Source organism: Engystomops pustulosus, chromosome 10 (assembly GCF_040894005.1).
Source record: "Engystomops pustulosus chromosome 10, aEngPut4.maternal, whole genome shotgun sequence".
NCBI lineage: Eukaryota > Metazoa > Chordata > Amphibia > Anura > Leptodactylidae > Engystomops > Engystomops pustulosus.
This window is the reverse complement of record NC_092420.1, coordinates 93,871,391-93,884,446: the sequence shown is the minus strand read 5'-3', so window position 1 is coordinate 93,884,446 and position 13,056 is coordinate 93,871,391. Positions and strand designations below refer to the sequence as shown.

The window sequence follows — 13,056 nt, the reverse complement described above, 5'->3', positions numbered from 1 at the left end:
GATTTGCTCACGAAGGTGCGCCGCATCTGTGCGCATTTCAGGAAGTCCAGCCCAGATGCTGCCACTCTCAGGGCAGCGCAGCGCCGCCTCCAACTGCCCGCTCACCGACTGTTGTGCGACGTGCCCACGAGGTGGAATTCAACACTGACCATGTTATCCAGAGTTTACCAGCAGCGCAGAGCGATTGTAGACTGCCAGATGTCAACTTCCACCAGAACTGGTAGTCAGGTCAGTCAGCTTCCTCAAGTCTACAATGAGGAGTGGACGTGGATGTCTGATATCTGTCAGGTGCTGAGTAACTTTGAGGAGTCAACACAGATGGTCAGTGGCGATGCCGCCATCATCAGCCTCACCATCCCGCTGCTTGGCCTGTTGAAAAACTCTCTGGTCAGCATGAAGTCGGAAGCTTTGCGCTCGTCACAAGAGACGGGGGAAGAATATTCCCTTGTTGATAGCCAAAGCACCCTGAGGTCTGTTTCTCAGCGCATATCGGAGGAGGTGGAGGTGGAGGAGGATGAGGAGGAAGAGGAGGAGAATGTTGGCGAGACACAAGAGGGGACCATTGTTGAGTCCTTCACTGTTCAGCGTGTATGGGCAGAAGAAGAGGAGTTGGAGGAGTTGGAGGAGGAGGAAATGGACAGTCAGGCCAGTGAGGGGAGTGAATTCTTACGCGTTGGTACTCTGGCGCATATGGCAGATTTCATGCTAGGCTGCCTATCCCGTGACCCTCGCGTTCAAAGAATTTATTCCAGCACCGATTACTGGGTGTTCACTCTCCTGGACCCACGGTACAAGCAAAATCTTCCCACTCTCATCCCTGGAGAGGAAAGGAGTGTGAGAATGCATGAATACCAGCAGGCCCTGGTGCACAAGCTGAAACAGTATTTCCCTTCTGACAGCGCTAGCGGCAGAGTGCGTAGTTCTGCGGGACAAGTAGCGAGGGAGAGTAGGCGAGCAGGCAGCTTGTCCAGCACTGGCAAGGGTACGCTTTACAAGGCTTTTGCCAGCTTTATGTCACCCCAGCAAGACACTGTCACCTGTCCCCAGTCTCGGCAGAGTAGGGCTGATCTTTACAGAAAGATGGTGAGGGAGTACGTAGCTGACCATACCATCGTCCTAAATGATCACACAGCTCCCTACAACTACTGGGTTTCAAAGCTGGACATGTGGCACGAACTGGCGCTGTACGCCTTGGAGGTTCTTGCCTGCCCTGCCGCTAGCGTCTTGTCCGAGCGGGTTTTCAGTGCAGCTGGTGGCATCATCACCGATAAGCGTACACGCCTGTCGACTGACAGCGCTGACAGGCTGACGCTTATTAAGATGAATAAAGGCTGGATTTCTCAGAATTTCCAATCTCCACCAGGTGAAGGAAGCTCAACCTGAATAATTGATCCACTCCTCCTCCTCCTCCTCATTTTCCTCCTTCTCCTCCTCTTTGTACAGTAAAGCAGAGGAAAATGGCTATTTTTTGACAGGGCCCACTGGCTCTTGCTATACTTCATGCATTTAATTTTTCTGGAGGGCCACCTACCCGGTCCTCTGTTTGAAACAATTTTTGTGAGTGCCACATACAGGCACTCAATCTATTCCATTTTTCTGGAGGGCCACCTACCCGGTCCTCTGTTTTAAAAAATTTTTGGGACTGCCACATACAGGCACTCAATCTATTCCATTTTACTGGAGGGCCACCTACCTGCTCCTCTGGTTTGAAACATTTTTGGGACTGCCACATACAGGCACTCAATCTATTCCATTTTACTGCAGGGCCACCTACCTGCTCCTCTGGTTTGAACAATTTTTGGGACTGCCACATACAGGCACTCAATCTATTCCATTTTACTGGAGGGCCACCTACCTGCTCCTCTGGTTTGAAACATTTTTGGGACTGCCACATACAGGCACTCAATCTATTCCATTTTACTGCAGGGCCACCTACCTGCTCCTCTGGTTTGAACAATTTTTGGGACTGCCACATACAGGCACTCAATCTATTCCATTTTACTGCAGGGCCACCTACCTGCTCCTCTGGTTTGAACAATTTTTGGGACTGCCACATACAGGCACTCAATCTATTCCATTTTACTGGAGGGCCACCTACCTGCTCCTCTGGTTTGAAGAATTTTTGGGACTGCCACATACAGGCACTCAATCTATTCCATTTTACTGGAGGGCCACCTACCTGCTCCTCTGGTTTGAAACATTTTTGGGACTGCCACATACAGGCACTCAATCTATCCCATTTTACTGGAGGGCCACCTACCTGCTCCTCTGGTTTGAAAAATGTTTGGGACTGCCACATACAGGCACTATCCAAATTAAATTGTCTCCATAGCAGCCTCCACACGTTGTCTCCATTGCTACCTCCAAAAGTCGTCCATATAGCTGCCTCCATACATCGTCCCTTTATCAAACGAGGTGTGTCAGGCAGAAATTTGGGTTGTTTTCATGGATTCCACATCAAAGTTGTTAACTTTGTCGCCACCCTGCTGTGTTATCCACAAAATATACTGGCAAACTTTTACCATTTAGGGATATTATTTCAGCGCTTCTTGCGCATCTGTTTACATTCCCCTCACCCGGCATATCCTAAACTTATAAGAACGCCACTACACTTGATCTTATACAAAAGGTTCTTAGAAGTGCTGTTTGGGGAGTAGCCTAGAGACAGGGGCTTGGATTGGCGAAAGCTCGCCTGGCAGCGGAACGCCAGCTCCATGCGCATCATGCGCTTCTTGCGCATCTGTTTACATTCCCCTAACCCGCCATATCCCAAACTTATAAGAACGCTACTACACTTAACTTGGTGCAGGCTGGGACCGAGTCTGACCCTGGGGCTGGTCATATACTGCCGACGCAGAGAATTGCGGGGCCTACCTCGGTCCAGGTCTCAAAGGCCTACTATACCTCCTCCCACCCCTCCTCCACCTCCTCCTCCTCCGAATTACCATCCGTGGGCATGGCGCCATCAGTCGGTAGCTCTAGGCACAGCAGCAGTGCCGTCGCTAAGCGACAGCAGGCGGTGCTGAAACTGCTGAGCCTAGGCGATAAAAGGCACACCGCCCAAGAGCTATTACAGGGCATTCCACATCAAAGTTGTTAACTTTGTCGCCACCCTGCTGTGTAATCCACAAAATATACTTGCAAACTTTTACCATTTAGGGATATTATTTCAGCGCTTCTTGCGCATCTGTTTACATTCCCCTCACCCGCCATATCCTAAACTTATAAGAACGCTACTACACTTGATCTTATACAAAAGGTTCTTAGAAGTGCTGTTTGGGGAGTAGCCTATAGACAGGGGCTTGGATTGGCGAAAGCTCGCCTGGCAGCGGAGCGCCAGCTCCATGCCAAGATCCAACTAACATAGTTTTAACTGCAGCACCTTTAATCTACTACTAGTTCACTGCCTCCATACATGGTCCCCTTATCAAACGAGCTGTGTCAGGCAGAATTTTGGGTTGTTTTCATGGCTTCCATGTTAACTTTGTCGCCACCCTGCTGTGTAATCCACAAAATATACTGGCAAACTTTTATCATGTACCGATATTATTTGAGCGCTTCTTGCTCACCTCCTTTGGTTCCTCTCTGACACCCATTGGTTTGAAGCCTGAGTCCATTTAGGGTATGTCGCCATGCCACTCTCTAGCCTGCTGCCGCTGCCTCTGCATGCCGTCCCCTATAGTGTCAGGGTCAATTATTGCATGTTTTAGATGCTATCTAGCCTCATTCGGTCACTCTGTCATGGCCATGCTGTTGCCCATAATTTTGGCATAATGGTGCGATTAGGCAGCCTCAGAGGCATCCATGCATGCTGCCCCTGCTGTTTCCTGTCCATTTCCGTGGTGTTTCCATCCTTTTCTGAGGTTCCCAGGTGTTTGGCCAAGCTTCCCTGTGCAGAGCCTTGGTCCCCTTGAAAAATGCTCGAGTCTCCCATTGACTTCAATGGGGCTCGTTATTCGAGACGAGCACTCGAGCATCGGGAAAAGTTCGTCTCGAATAACGAGTACCCGAGCATTTTAGTGTTCGCTCATCTCTAGTAATAATGTAACCGTCTTCCATTCCAGCACAATCCGGGATGAATCCGAGGTTTATGACGAAGCCCTCAGCCCTAAAGACTCCACCGAGAGCGACAGTAACTTCTACGAGGTGGAGAACGTGGAGTACGGTAAGTTCTGTAGATAAATCTATGACCCCCTGACTGTCCCCTTACAGCCCCCCCAAACAGTATAGCGCAGATCTAATGATGACCCCCAACAATATAATCCTCCAATAGTGACCGCTCCCAGGTTGTGATTGTTATCTGCCACCCAGGACAGCGGGACGGCACCCGAAATCTAGGACTGCCCCCCTGGAGGTATAATTAAAGGGGCGGTATCCTTATGAGATTTCCCACCTATTCACAGGATAGAGAATAGGTAGGTACCTGTTGTCGGGGGTCACAATCCTAGGACCCCAACTCATTCTAAGAATGGGGTCCAATCATAGTTTATGGGACTGATGTGTCCTCTGCAGCAGGATAGTGACTGGAGCTCCAGACGAGTGATGGCGCTTCCGTATTCCCAAAAAATAGTCATAAGACCCTGGACTGATAGAAGCAATGGGTCCCAACTACAGGTGCCAGGAAGGAATATGAGGTTGTCACAGCTCCGCCCACCTACTGCATCTAGGAAGTCATGTGACCCTGGTCCTGACTTGCTGCCCCGCCCCCGGAGCACCCAGGGTGCTGAGAGAGGACCATTACTTATAATAATCCAACAACTTGTAGTAAATTCAGTCAAATAATGAACTAATTCACGTATTTTCTCTCCTCCAGACACCCCCGAAGCTGCGACAGAGGAAACCAAGGTCTTCAGGTACAGGAAGGGTTTTCCACTTTCATCAAGATCTAACATTTCTCTTTCATCATTGCTAAAACCTCTGCTTGCTGTCAGCCAGTGACAATATCCCTAGTATCCACGTCCTGCTCCTGGAGGTGGAGGGTTTGTTACAATGTATGAGATGATGTGATACATTTGATGATTCCTCCTCTTCAGTCCTGGTCCTGGAGGTGGAGGGTTTGTTACAATGTATGAGATGATGTGATACATTTGACAATTCCTCCTCTTCAGTCCTGGTCCTGGTTGTGGAGCTGATGGTTGGAGAAAATATTTTACATGTTTCTTTTATTAACTTTTGGTTGATAGTTGTCCCTACATGAAGCTCTTCAGTCATGTTAGCATCTGCTTTCAGTCACCTTGTCAGCATTTTACAGACCGAAGCCAATGTTATGTATTTTATATGTTGTTAGTAGCAGCAGAACTGTGATATAAGGATTTATATTGCAGGATTGTAGCTTATGTGTCCTTGGGGGTTGTGTCCTGCTTTGAGCTATCTGCAATCAGTGTTAAGCATTGTTATGGGAGAGATGTGTAATCAGACCTCACACTGCTGTGCTCTGTGCTCTCTGCAGCCAGTGTTATGTATTGTCCCTGGAGAGATGTGTAATCATACCTCACACTGCTGTGCTCTGTGCTCTCTGCAGCCAGTGTTATGTATTGTCCCTGGAGAGATGTGTAATCAGACCTCACACTGCTGTGCTCTGTGCTCTCTGCAGCCAGTGTTATGTATTGTCCCTGGAGAGATGTGTAATCAGACCTCACACTGCTGTGCTCTGTGCTCTCTGCAGCCAGTGTTATGTATTGTCCCTGGAGAGATGTGTAATCAGACCTCACACTGCTGTGCTCTGTGCTCTCTACAGTCAGTGTTATGTATTGCCCATAGAGAGATGTGTAATCAGACCTTTGTCTGTTGTTAGTAGCAGCAGGACTGTGACGTATGGATTTATATTTCTGGATTGTAGCTTCTCCACATGTAAGGAGGACATGTCCTCACACTGCTGTGCTCTCTGCAGCCAGTGTTTGTCCCTGGATTGATGTGCAATCAGACCTATCTGTATGTTATTAGTAACAGCAGGATTATAGATTATCCAATTTAACTGAAGACGCAATCACATTTCCATTTCTGGATGAATACTAAAGCAAACATTTAGAAAAGAGGACAGGAGCTGGGGAGGAGCTAAATGCACGGAGAACAGTGTGAGGATACACCCCCAGCTACAATCCTGGAATATAGATCCATATATCACAGTCCTGCTGCTACTAACAACCTTAACAAAGGTCTGATTACACATCTCACCAGGGACAGTATACAACACTGGCTGCAGAGAGCACAGAGCACAGCAGTGTGAGGACACACACTGCACTAAACCTAACCCTTCTCCTTATACAACTGCTCTATCTTCTTTTTAGTGAGGAGGGGCAATGGAGTGGCTCCTTTCTCTCAGCTAATGCTCCCATTGCACTCCGAGAAGCTCCAATCCTAGAATATAAATCCACACATCACGGTCCAGCTGCTACTAACAACATACACAAAGGTCTGATTACACATGGTCAAAACCTGCTGACAGGTTCCCTTTAATTTGTGATTTTTTTTTTTATGCATTAGCTGTAAGCAGAGATCTTGCAAATTATGAAAAACTAAAATATTAGATAAAATACAATGTTGCAGAATATTTTGGTTTTATTATTATATCAGATGCTGGGTCCATGGGGGGGGGATAAAGGTGGATAAACTTAAAGGGGTATTCCGGGATTTATGTATTGTCACCTTTCAGGTCACCGCTGATTGGAGAGACTGTAGTATCTGAAAAAGCTCTTCAGTCTCTTCACTGCTTACCAAGCACAGCGCCACTCATTGTATAGTGGTTATGCTTGGTATTACAGGTCAGCTTCATACATTAGAAGAGACCTGTGACAAATCATTGTGTGACGATGGACTGAAGGCATTTCCTACCCCATAAAAATAAGTCAATTAGTAATGACAATAAACCTCCTGCGGCGCGATGATCTGCAGCTCCAAGGTTTCTGCATCTCTATAATCTTTATAAGAAATGTTTCCCATTCCAGCAAGAACAAGACGGACGAGATGTTATGTTACGAGGAAATCCTAAGGCAGCAAGAGTCCGGATATGAAATGAATCCCTTCAGCTCCAGTAGGTTACATTGTAGCGGTGTCTGTGATGATACAATGTAGCGGTATTATTCTAGCTTAGTATTATAATGTACGGAATCAAATCATGTTACATAGAGCTGCTTCCCTTCCTCATACAATATCCATTACCTGTAGCCACCACCGGGGGGAGCCCATTGTGTACAGACCTAAAAATGTGGTGATCTCCACCTAAGATTTATTGATGACCTGACCCCAAACCTTTGCATATATGTAACTCCATTCCATACATATAAATAATACTGTCATTCCATACCTTCAATTGTACCACCATTCCGTGCACATACATAGCACAACCAATTCATACACATTAATAATCTATTCTAGACGCTAAAGAACATACTATACACCTAAGAACCATTCCGAACCCATAAATAATACCGCCAATCCATGCACAGAAATTAAACCACTATCCGTTATCTGTAAATGACGCCACAGTCCATATCCCTAAATACTTCATAACCATTACTAATCTATTAAATACGCCTACGGTATTTTTCGGACTATAAGGGGCACCGGATTATAAGACGCACCATCAATAAATGCCTGCTAAAACGTCTAGGTTCATATATAAGGCGCACTGGATTATAAGGATGGATGACCAGCAGGTGGCAGACCTGTGCACAGTACAAGGCAGCTGTTGTCTGTAAGTACGGTTCATATATATGAGGCGCACCGGATTATAAGGCGCACCTGATTTTAAGGATGAATGACCAGCAGGTGGCAGACCTGTGCACAGTACAAGGCAGCTGTTGTCTGTAAGTGCTTTTCATATATAAGGCGCACAGGACTATAAGACGCACCTTTGATTTCTACAAAAATCAAAGGATTTTTTTGTGCGCCTTCTAGTCCGAAAAATACGGTAATAATATAATTCTGTACACAGCAATAAACCCGCCATACCGTGCACATACTGTAAATACTTTATTTCATACACTTCATCTCACCAGATTATTGAACACGTAAATAATACCGACATTCATACCATTCCACATTATATGGTTATATTTGGATAATAAATATAACCGCCTCCCCATACACATGAATAATGCCGCTACGCCATCATTAGAATTATAGACAAGACTCCTCCCACCCATCACCGCTTTTTTTTTTTTTTTTTTTTAGTAATAATGAATTTTCTCTTCTTCTAGACCCTGTGAGCGGCCCAGAGACTGTAGATGGAGGCATCCATGAGGTCAGGTGACCTGCTGGGGGGCGGAGTCTCATACATGTGGTTTATATTTCGCGCCAAAAAAATGCCTAAAATGCACATTTCTGAAGGGTTTTAGACCATTGTTTAGCCGATTTCCGATGTGTCCTACAAAGGGTCGTGGCCCCGTGAAAGTGGGCGTGGCCATATGAAAATTAGTTCTGTGCGCCAAAAAATTAAGATGGGTGCGCCAAGATGTGGGGCGCAGTTTAGACCTGCTAAAAGCGGATCTAAAGGAAGAGCTGGACAGTCTTCTACTGCAACAGATTGGTTATCACCTCGTGGCCTCGTGAAAGTGGGCGTGGCCATATGAAAATTAGTTTTGTGCGCCAAAATGTGGTGGGCAGTTTAGACCTGCAAAAAGCGGATCCAAAGGTAACGCTGGACGGTCTTATACTGTGACAGATGATGAACCTGGTGCGGCACAGGACGAGTGGTGACGGTGTTGCACTGTCCAAGCCCGAGACAGATTCATGAATCCCCCCCCCCCCATTGTGTGTAATGGGGGTGATGCTTCAGGAGCTCCATGCTGGGGGTCCCAGGGGTCAGACCCGGAGGAGGAGGACCCCTTTAATGGTTCCTGTAGAGAGTAATACTTTCATATCTATGACTTGTATAATCCTCCCCCCCCCCCCCTCACTTTATAGAACGGGTCGGGCCACATTCTGGAGGGGCCATAATCTTCAGAAAATTCCTTCTGTTTGTAGAAAAATTCTAAACGTTTTGTTTTGTTTTTCTATTCAAAGGTCACAGAGGATAATCACGATTACGGGTAAAGTTTTGCTAATTTTTGTATTTTTATTGTTTATTTTGCATCCCCCCCCCCCCCCCAAAATCAATTCAGAAATGGAAAGTTCTGTACTGTTTGTAAAGGGTTTTCCATTTCATAAGATTTAAAGGGAATGTTCAGGTTTAGCAGAATGTGATGTAAAACCTGGCACCAGATGTGTCTATTCACTTTAGATGCAATACCAGACACAACCTATTGATAGAGGTGGCGCTGTTTCTGCAAAAAACCAGCCACATTTATCCACTACTGGATGATATATTTAAAGGGATTTTATATACAGACTTGGGTGAAGGCAGAGGCAGCTCCATGTCCTCTACATATTGGAGGGTCTCAATATTATAAAACCCATTACAATGATACAAATTATCCAGAAGATAAGGGAATATTTATAAATTGGTTCTCAGCACTGCTGCACTCCACTACTTCCTACATGCTGGGAGTTGTAGTACCACATGTTGGGGTCCAGTCTTCTACCTTATGACCTATAACTTGTCCTTCTACTAACTAAACCGATTCCATCAGTTATTCCAGTTCCATGAGCCTCTACCCCAACAGCAGATCCTCCGTCACTGATGGACATTACAGGTAGGTGATCATTCTACCGGGTCGAGTTGCCATTTTATTTTTTCAATTTTTTTTTTTTTCATGCTTTATTGATAAGGTACAAACAAAAATAATTTGTGCAGAATCCAACAGCAAAACAGGGAAATAAACATAATATTAAAACAACAATCCAATAGGGAAAGTTGTATCCCAATCCCTACAAAATAACCCGGATGACTGATGATGAGAGGTCCAGGTAGCATATATATATGAGATCACACTACAAATAAGACATATAAAGCATCATATGATGTACACATACTCTACATGACCCACACAATGGCAGGAACTTGGTGAGGAGGAAGAGGCCGGAGTGGATCTGACCCTGAGTCCGGCTCCTTCAGGACATACCACATGCAGGTCTATTTTACAGAGACAGGTCCTGGCTGTCTAAACTTCAGTAGCAAACCTAAAAATACCGCCCCCCTTCCTCCAAGCAGAAGGGTGCCGCCTGAGGAAAGTGCCTCAAAATGCCTCCAGCATCAGAATGGGAGACAAGAGGGATACCACTTCCCTCCAAAATAATTTTTGGGCCCCCCACAAACTGGTACTGCTGACCTACCCTATAGACAGATCATCACTATCAAGGAATTCAAAAATCCCCTTTTATGGGGAAAGTTTTATTAGAAAATCCATCCAGCACCAAATATTGATGTCCTAATAGGGAAGTTTTGTGAAAAGTCATTGGCGGCTTTACTGTGTAGACTGGGGCCGAGTCGTCTCCATTGAAGTTGAGTGTAGGGATTTTGCAAACTTCAGTATCCCATCATACATTGTGCGTCCTGAGAACTATCTATGCAGGGACCTATTTGGATATGTTTAAAGAGGCGTGATGAAATATTGCTACCGCCCCCCGCCTCTGATCAAGAGAACGAAGAGCCCTATTCAGTGCATAGATTGTGCATCCACATGACCGGATTATGTAGTCGAGACACCCCTTAAGGATAGTTTAGCTCTTCTGACACAGAATTGCTCAGATGTTACAATGTAAATGATTGATGGTTATACATAAGGTAACCCTTTGTCTTCCGCTCATCCAGCGTCGATCTGGAAACATCCAATGAGTTGATCCGACACAAGGACAGTAAAGCCAAGGAGGGGAAAATGAGAAAAAAATTCAAGGTAAATAAAAAATCTATTAAAAACTTTCAATATTGTAGTTATTTTTTGTTGTGGCTCAATACACGTTGTATCTTGTGTATAGCTCCTTTTTGTGCTTTGTATATACATCTCTTGTCATCACTGATTGTCGGATTAGATTACAGGGCAGGAGACGATGTTGTACCAGTCAATAATTCTAGAAGACTTCAAGTCTGAAAAATATTCCCTTCCTGTGAAGAAGGGGGAGACGGTGGAGGTTATCCGGATAACGGACTGTCCTGCAGGAAGATGGTTGGCCCGGGATGTCCAAGGAAATTGTAAGCTATAGCGTAGGCTGCGCTTGGGGAATTCCTCAATCTTTGAGATATAATATGGGGTATATTATGGGGTCACCAGATATGGGGGCTGTCAGGTTTCCCAGCAGCAGCCTAGAGATTTCTTGGTGATGTCTTGTATTTTGGTGTATGTTCTTGTGTCTTGAAATGGTTGTGGTGAGGGACCTATGATGATCAATATTAAAATGTTGTCCCTGCTGGGACTTAAACTTCTGCAATACTGCATGGAAGGAAGGAGCATGAACACTGAGCCACAGGCTGCACTGCTGTCTATGAGAGTCTATATAGAAAGCAGGAGCATGAACATTGAGCCACAGGCTGCACTGCTGTCTATGGGAGTCTATATAGAAAGCAGGAGGATGAACATTGAGCCACAGGCTGCACTGCTGTCTATGAGAGTCTATATAGAAAGCAGGAGCATGAACACTGAGCCACAGGCTGCACTGCTGTCTATGAGAGTCTATATAGAAAGCAGGAGCATGAACATTGAGCCACAGGCTGCACTGCTGTCTATGAGAGTCTATATAGAAAGCAGGAGCATGAACATTGAGCCACAGGCTGCACTGCTGTCTATGGGAGTATATATAGAAAGCAGGAGCATGAACATTGAGCCACAGGCTGCACTGCTGTCTATGAGAGTCTATATAGAAAGCAGGAGCATGAACATTGAGCCACAGGCTGCACTGCTGTCTATGGGAGTCTATATAGAAAGCAGGAGGATGAACATTGAGCCACAGGCTGCACTGCTGTCTATGAGAGGCTATATAGAAAGCAGGAGCATGAACATAGGGCCACAGGCTGCACTGCTGTCTATGAGAGTCTATATAGAAAGCAGGAGCATGAACATTGAGCCACAGGCTGCACTGCTGTCTATGAGAGTCTATATAGAAAGCAGGAGCATGAACATTGAGCCACAGGCTGCACTGCTGTCTATGGGAGTCTATATAGAAAGCAGGAGGATGAACATTGAGCCACAGGCTGCACTGCTGTCTATGAGAGGCTATATAGAAAGCAGGAGCATGAACATAGGGCCACAGGCTGCACTGCTGTCTATGACAGTCTATATAGAAAGCAGGAGCATGAACATTGAGCCACAGGCTGCACTGCTGTCTATGAGAGTCTATATAGAAAGCAGGAGGATGAACATAGAGCCGCAGGCTGCACTGCTGTCTATGAGAGTCTATATAGAAAACAGGAGGATGAACATTGAGCCACAGGCTGCAGTGCTGTCTATGAGAGTCTATATAGAAAGCAGGAGCATGAACATTGAGCCACAGGCTGCACTGCTGTCTATGAGAGTCTATATAGAAAACAGGAGGATGAACATTGAGCCACAGGCTGCACTGCTGTCTATGAGAGTCTATATAGAAAGCAGGAGCATGAACATTGAGCCACAGGCTGCACTGCTGTCTATGGGAGTGTATATAGAAAGCAGGAACATGAACATAGAGCCACAGGCTGCACTGCTGTCTATGAGAGTCTATATAGAAAGCAGGAGGATGAACATTGAGCCACAGGCTGCACTGCTGTCTATGAGAGTCTATATAGAAAGCAGGAGGATGAACATTGAGCCACAGGCTGCACTGCTGTCTATGAGAGTCTATATAGAAAACAGGAGGATGAACATTGAGCCACAGGCTGCACTGCTGTCTATGGGAGTCTATATAGAAAGCAGGAGGATGAACATTGAGCCACAGGCTGCACTGCTGTGTATGAGAGGATTTTCTATAACCTCATGCTTCTTTACTAGCATAGTATACTGTTCTACTTCACAATAAAGAATTTTGTGCTGCAATCTCCATCACCTCCAGGCTGCATCTTCTATGGCAGTGATGGCTAACCTATGGCACTGGTGCCAGAGGTGGCACTCGGAGCCCTTTCTATGGGCACTCAGGCCATCACCAGAGATGACTCCAGGTATCTTCCTGCAGTCCCAGACAGCCCAGGACTTGCTGTGCACAGAGCTATTT

The 13,056-nt window shown here is 45.8% G+C and overlaps 1 protein-coding gene across 1 annotated transcript in view; it reads left to right on the top strand.

The window, feature by feature from the left end:
- The window catches only part of FYB2 (FYN binding protein 2), a 35,293-nt gene that overhangs the window by 12,133 nt on the left and 10,104 nt on the right, over nt 1–13,056 (top strand). The window contains exons 5-12 of the mRNA XM_072127909.1: nt 4,065–4,165; nt 4,814–4,853; nt 6,945–7,030; nt 8,199–8,242; nt 9,004–9,029; nt 9,570–9,632; nt 10,691–10,772; nt 10,909–11,068. Of these exons, the coding sequence (XP_071984010.1) occupies nt 4,065–4,165; nt 4,814–4,853; nt 6,945–7,030; nt 8,199–8,242; nt 9,004–9,029; nt 9,570–9,632; nt 10,691–10,772; nt 10,909–11,068 (602 nt within the window). The remainder of the gene's footprint in view (nt 1–4,064; nt 4,166–4,813; nt 4,854–6,944; nt 7,031–8,198; nt 8,243–9,003; nt 9,030–9,569; nt 9,633–10,690; nt 10,773–10,908; nt 11,069–13,056) is intronic.